Genomic DNA, 7,011 nt, shown 5'->3' with positions numbered 1-7,011 from the left:
GTCTGTGGAGGCTGAGAGGCTAACTGATCAGGTCTGTACAGATTTTGCCAGTTTCCGGCTGGAAGACAATCAGAACCGAACACCCACTTGGGAGGTGGCCCGGAGCCGGCACCGCGAGGGGGCCGAGCCCCGCGACGAGCTGACGCGGACGCTGCTGCCCATGGGGCATTGCGCCTGCCCTGGGCTACCGCGGGACCCACGGCCGGCAAGGCCGCCCCGTCACGGAGGGGGCCGCCCAGCCCCGCGCCTCCCCTCCCTGGGCCAGCCGACCATGCGGCACAGCGGGCAGCTGCCCGGAGCTGTCCCGCCACGCCCTGCACCCGCACGCAGCTGCAGACAGCAGACTTCAGAAGCGTCCTGAGGACCTGGCACAGTCCTCTCAGAAGATGGAAATTAAAGCAGCTGCCTTCGCTCTTACCTGCTGTAAAACCTTCTCTGTGAAGATCTCTTGGAGTCTGGAAATTTCAACCACTTTCCCTTCGATTTGCCTTTACAACAAAACAGATGACATATGAACCATTAGTACTTGGTGATCTTAACAGGACTGTCACACGTGTCTAAAGAAACTGTCTCTAAGTGAAGGTGTGTGAGAGGGAGGGACACCACGTCAGCCACGAGGGAGCGGACACCATGTCATCTGTGAGGGATGGAGGGGACACCATGTCATCTGAGGGACAGAGGGGACACCATGTCATCTGAGGGACAGAGGGGACACCATGTCATCCATGAGGGATGGAGGGGACACCATGTCATCTGTGAGGGAGGGGACACCATGTCATCTATGAGACAGAGGACACCATGTCATCTATGAGACAGAGGGGACACCATGTCATCCGTAAGGGATGGAGGGGACACCATGTCATCTGTGACAGAGGGAGGGGACAGATACCACTTTGGACTTGGGGAAGGAGATGGGCAGAGGAGGGGTCCTTCCCCTACCAGTTCCCCTGAATGCCTCTCAGCTAGTGGGGTGCACGGGACTGTCTGGAACCCCGCCCTCCCGTGTGAGCTGCCCCACAAGGCCCCTGCCTAGAAGTCCGTGTGTGGGGCCGGAGCACTTGGCTGTGCCCCACTTACAAAAGGCAAAGTCTCCTAGCGTGAAGGCCTGTGCCTGGCCCAGTAACCCGTGACACATGGAGAGGAGTCAAAAGAAATGGTCAGAGGATGTGACAACCCAACTCCGTTCCCACTCAGTAGGTTAAGGGTGAGAGTATATTTGCCACTCAAACCCATTCCCTGTTCAAAGAAAACACTTCTCCGGTCTTTTTGGGAAATATCCGTGCTCAGTGTTTCCGTGTGTCGGGGAGCGTGGGTGAGCCGGGGGCGGGCGGGGTGGTGGTGTCTAGAAAGGAGGCTGAATGTGACCGCTGTCCCAGCACGAGCAGTGACAGCAGGGACAGGAAGCGAGGGGGGTGGGCTGTGTCGCGGCCAAGTCCCCTCCCACAAGAACGGCAAGGAGCAGAGGGTGGGACAGTGTGACGGCCTCCGAGGAAGGAGCAGGGCGGCTGGCAGAGGGAGCCCGGCTCATCACCAGGGACGTGCCATGTGACGCCCGGGCTCGCTTCATTCGGGATGTGCCCGCAGGGCGCCGGGTTGCAGGCCCTCCTGTCAGGGGCTCCAAACAGCCCCAGGAGGCGGCTCCTGAGTGTGTCACCAGCACCGGCGCCTGTACGTGCGTGTGACCACGGCCGTCTGTTTGGTGACGGAGCAGACACACCCCAGTGGAGCTACTTGCAGAAGGTGGAGTCCCTTTGTCAGCTGCCCTTCCCGAGGCCACTGCATCTCACGGGAGGGACGTGTAGACGGCCCCCAACATGGCGTGTTGATTGCGCTGGGCGCAGTCTGCCGTCACTGTTGATCTCTGGACACTGTGGCTCCCGGGGCCCCAGCAGCAGGCGGGGGCCACCTCCCACAGGCCCACAGTGGAGGGAAGTCGGTGAATTTGGGCGGCTCCCCCACCCCCAAATGGCTCAGGGTGCAGCGTTTCGCCCAGGGGCCATAGGTGGATGCCTCGGCACCAACGTAGAAGAAGAAAGGTCCCAGGTCCTGGGAAGCTGTCCACCAGGTCACCGGCTCATGGTGCACATACCTCACCTCGTCACACAGGCTGTTCATCTCGCCGATGAGGCGCTGGTTCTCCTGTTCGAACTGCAGGGAAAGACGCACACTAAGACGACATCGCACAGCTCCAGACCCCGAGGGACGCCTGCACGGAAGCCTCGGTCTGCCCCCGAGCGCCTCCACGGGGTCACCGTGGCAGGCACTGCCAGAGACCCTGGGCGTCAGGGCAAAGATGCCCCGCTGTGGGAAGGAAACAGGCTCCACGAGTCGCTGCCCCTAGCGCGGCGTCTCATCCAGTCGCCGGAGCCCGAGTGCCCGTCCCCACTGACGGTGCGGTTCCCACGCCGAGGGGCGCAGCCAGGAGGGGCGGCCCCGCTAATTATGCATCAAGGTAGCTGTTTAGGAGACTAGGATTTCACTTTTGAGTTTGAAATTATCAGCTGTCAACAGTTACTCCAGAATCCAGTTTTAAGAAAAAATACAATTACTTCAGCAGGTAGGTGTTAATTTACTTTGGCTATTACCCTCAGGTACTACTCAGGTGTTTTGTGTTTTGGGGCGGGGTGGGGGGGGCACTGTCTTTGAATTTTTCTAATGACAAAATATGGCCCTGCTCTTTTAAATCCACAGTCCTTTTATGCTTCTAAAAGGCTTCTAAACAGTCTATGGCCACGCCACCCTGAACAAGTCCAATGCCGTCTGATCTCAGAAGCTAAGCAGGGTCGGGTCTGGTTAGTACTTGGATGGGAGACCATCTAGGAAGACCCGGTGCTGTAGGTGTAAAAAAAATAATAATAATAATAATAAGGGATTGTAAGCTGCAAGGTCCTTGCAATCTGTAAAATAATAATAATAAATGAAAGGCTTCTAAACAAAGTCAACTAGGGTTCTGAGGTGGCTTATGGCAGGAGTGCCCCTTGGGGACAAAGCCTCTGTCCGCGCCCCAGCCTGAGGGCATGTGGCCTCAGACGCTGGCTCCGCCTTCCTCCCAGCCCCTGCTCCTGCTGCCCCCTGGGAAATACCCAGCTCCTGGAGGAAGTGGGAGAAACCCCTCAGGGGACCGAGTGGGGTGAGGGCCAAGGGGTTTGCCATAGGCCAGGAGCTCTGTGGAGGGCGGCCCCATCCCGAGGGCGGGGTTACAGGGAAGCTGTGGTTAAAAACAAAACCCGTTCCCCACAGCCAAGTGCAAGGTCGAGCTGGTGGGGCTCGGGTGGAGTAGGTGACGCTGCTGACACCCATGTGCAGGAGGCTTCAGGATGGTTTCTGATGTCTCAGTGGCAGACTTGCACACCTCACCTCTCACCTGCTCAGGCAGGGAGCGGCCGAATGGCAGGCGGCAGCGGTAGGTGGTGGTCATGCCAGGGGCCTCTTGGGAACTTCCTGGGTGACCCGCGACCAGTCACTGGCCTCTGGGTGGCCTCCTGATTTCTCCTCGTTGAACAGACGTGGTGATTCTTACCCCTTCCCGCCTGATCCTGAGGGAGGGAGGAAAGGCTGCTTCGCCTTCGAAGCCGTGTGACTTTGCGCTGGTGACTTAGCCTCTCTATGCCTCTGTTTTCTTCACTAAAATGGGGATAATAATAGTGCTTAATAGCATTGTTTGGAAGAAGACGTGTCAGTTGCTTAACCGAAGTACATGGAACACAGTACGCTCTTGATAAATGTTAATTGCTATTATTTACTCTCTCTGGGAGTCAGATTCCAGATACGTAGCAAATGATTGCTTCTTGGCCTTTTGGCTAAGATCAACTGCAGATCCACAAATGAGCCTTCAGTGTTCTGAAGGACCCTGCCACCTCTCTGGTTTCCAACTTGAGAGTCACTGTGACTCCTGGACTTCCATCCTCACAGGCACGAGAAGCGCACACACAGCTTCATCTTCTGGGGCTCCCTGGTGGTGTCTGTCTCTCCCCGACACACCGGGACTTCGCAAGGTGCAATGCTGAACGCAAGGCCTGGTCCCCACGGCCAGCACCAGGGACAGGGGCACACAGAGGCCCTGGGAAGACAAACCCGCCACAGTCTATGAAACACTTCATCTGTCAGTCCTTGAAAAGGGGGTGGAGGCGCCAAGAAGATGGGGAAGGTGGGCGAGCAGGGCCCTGCGGGCACGACAGAACGCCCACTGTTCCGGGGTCCCTTCCGCGGCCCACCCCCCTCTCCTGAGGCCTCATGTCAAAGCACGCCGGTTCCCTCGGCGCAGATGGTGACCCCGCCACTGGGGGGGGGGCACCATGTTTCAGAGTCCAGGACTTGGGAGCTGTCTGTGAAATGGGGCCAGCGACAGTCCCCTATGACCCGGGGTGACATAAATAAACGCTGAAGGGCTCGGAGCAGTACCTGGCACGGGCGTGTGTTCCATGAGTGTTAGGCGATATTATGTAACTGGTTTATTCCACTTAGAAGTCAGTGAGACCTTCAAATAGAGCCCCGCAAAAGGGTTTATAATCTGGTTTAAAGGATACAAACCCACACTGTAAACACGTCGTTGCAGAAATCCTTTTCTAATCTAATCCTCGTGACCATAGTTTTAAGAAGAAAACCACTCCTACGAAGGCCTTCTGAGTATAAAATGAGGCCAGGAGAAGTATTCGCACTGCAAAGGGCCAACGGCAGCTAGGGAAGCGAGGCAGGACAGGGCCCCAGAGGCCAGGGCCCCACGGGGCTCGGCCTGGAAAGCTGGCTGAGGCCCTCTCTGGGCTCTTCCAGATGTGCCATTTCTGTGCCAAACGCCTTCACACCTGTGGCTCTGGGACCATAACCGTGACCCCCCACCTGTGCCCCCGTGAGCCTGGAACCTCCCCGGGTCTGGACCCCGGCTCTGGCGTCTGTGGTGCCCAGATTCCCCCAACAATTCTCATGTTCTCATACCCGAATCGAGTTGGCCACAGCCTGCAAGCCCCGCCAGTCAGTCGCCTGGGACTTCCGGGGCCTCAGGGGACCGGGGCTAGGGACACCTTTCATGTGAATTTAAGAACGGAAGTCACATTCATGCCTTAAAAATCATCCCAAAGAATATGTCAGTAAATGCAGGGGGTTTCACTGGAGGCAGTAAAACGAATGTGGGCTTAGAAAAGGGGGCGTGTTCTCAGTGCAACGTCAGAAAGCATTTTGGGCGCGGGCGGCCTGACCGCAAAACGTGACCTGTGTTTACTCGAGGCACGAATACTCCTGCGTCACGAGTTATAAGTGGGAATTTATCATGGAAATCACAGAATGCTCTGCGACCATTTTGGAACACGTAACAACTGCTCCTATGAGTGAAATAATGCATTAAATTACTATTATAGGGTTTAATTCATTATTTCACCCTGAGGAAAACTTCCAAAACAGTGATTATAAATTATGACCACAATTTGCTACAACGCTTTCCAATTTAAAACCAATTGCGCAGTATTTCTCTCTCTCCATTTTCAGAGTTAAGCCTCTTTAAGTAGGATTCGGGTTAGTCAGGCCACGCGATGTGGTACTTGGCTATCATTCCCAATTAAGAGAGAGGTTAGCGGAACGTCAAAGAGCCCGTCGTGAAGACACTGAAGCCTACGGGCCTCGCCGAAGCCGCCCGCAGCGACAGCGAACATCTGGGTGGTCTCGCTGGTCCCGTCACTGCGACACGGAACAGCTGGCGCGTTCTCAGTGAGGACGGCGCCTGGAAGCGAGGCCGTCAGGAGTCGCTACAGAAACAAGAGCCTGGTGAGGCCAACGTTATTCCTTGCAGGCGTCCGCTATGCTGCGTGTGAGCTCGTGCGGAGGATGCGGCAGGGCACAGTTGGTGTTTCTGTGAGGAGCCGGCATCGGCTCAGCCACAGCCGCGCGCCCGCACGTGCAGCCTCACATCCCCAGCGAGTCTGTGGGGCTGTGGATTCTTGCCAAATTCAAGCTTCGTGGGGCTAATTTTCTGGCCTCAAAGTACGTGGACAGTGAGTGATATGAGGAGGACTCATAAACGACTGTCTAGTCTCAAAGCCCGTGTTCCTTCGGCTTTTCTCCCGGGGACCGAGCATCAGCCGGTTTACAGACACGTCCCTTGCTGCCGGCCTCCCTCTGGTCCGCCGTCCAGGTAGCCGCGCAGAGGCCTCTACGCCTGGCGTCTGCTGCCGGCCGCTGCGCACAGGAGAGAGGCAAGCTCCCCCGGCTCCCCCGGCAGACGACTGTTATCCCTCCAGCTACTCCCCTGACGAGGAGGGTGCAGCAGAAAAGTCCTACATGGAAGGCACATTCTGCCTAAACACAAATGCATCCAGTCCTAATGAAGAGACTGTGGGCTACACTTTTATCTCCAGGAAAGACATGTGGCCACGTTTCATTATTTGGAGGAACATGACTCATCATTTTCATTAATAAAATTATTTTGTACAAACTGAGAAAAATGGTGAGGTTTTAAGACACGTCTGCCATCAAGGGAGTGTGACCTAATGGCCCTCTCCTGTCGTTTGCTGGCTGCCCCGCCGCCGCCTGCCCTCCAGTGGAGGGTCCCCGGGTGACGTCTCGTCTCTTCTCTCCCCTGTACACGCTGTTTCAAATGCCAGCAAAGCGCTGTCTCCGTTACTCGTATCTCTAGCTGGAACTCAGATCTCAACGCCCACCAGATACCTCCACGGATGCCCCGCCAGCACCGCAAACTCACACGTGTCCAAGATGAAACCCATCACGTCCTGCCCCACTCCAGGCTGCCCGCCGCCTGCGTGCCCTGCCGTCTCCTGACTGCCGGCGTCCTGCCCTGCCCTGCCCAGTGAGAACGCGCCAGGCGCCCGCCCCGCACACTCGGTCGCGTCGCGTGCTGTCCTCCGATGAGCGTCAAGCGTCTGCTCCCCCGGACGCAGCTCCCGCCGCCTCACCGCCGCTTCCCAGCACGGCTCGCGTCGTCTCCCGGCTGCGGGGGCAGCGGCGGCTAGCCGGACCCTGCTGCAGGCCTGCTGTAGCCACCCTCTATGCCGGAGGCTCCCGGCA

The 7,011-nt window shown here is 57.3% G+C and overlaps 1 protein-coding gene and 1 pseudogene across 1 annotated transcript in view; one reads left to right on the top strand and one right to left on the bottom strand.

Moving 5' to 3' along the window:
- STX18 (syntaxin 18) overlaps nt 1–7,011 on the bottom strand; it is a 95,292-nt gene that overhangs the window by 3,850 nt on the left and 84,431 nt on the right. The window contains exons 8-9 of the mRNA XM_023520186.1: nt 2,090–2,148; nt 419–488 (exon numbers count right to left, since the gene is read on the bottom strand). Of these exons, the coding sequence (XP_023375954.1) occupies nt 419–488; nt 2,090–2,148 (129 nt within the window). The remainder of the gene's footprint in view (nt 1–418; nt 489–2,089; nt 2,149–7,011) is intronic.
- Nucleotides 2,723–2,841, top strand: LOC111729224 (annotated as a pseudogene).

Source organism: Pteropus vampyrus, unplaced genomic scaffold (genome assembly GCF_000151845.1).
Source record: "Pteropus vampyrus isolate Shadow unplaced genomic scaffold, Pvam_2.0 Scaffold252, whole genome shotgun sequence".
NCBI classification, from domain to species: domain Eukaryota; kingdom Metazoa; phylum Chordata; class Mammalia; order Chiroptera; family Pteropodidae; genus Pteropus; species Pteropus vampyrus.
This window is presented reverse-complemented; position numbering and strand designations above follow the sequence as displayed.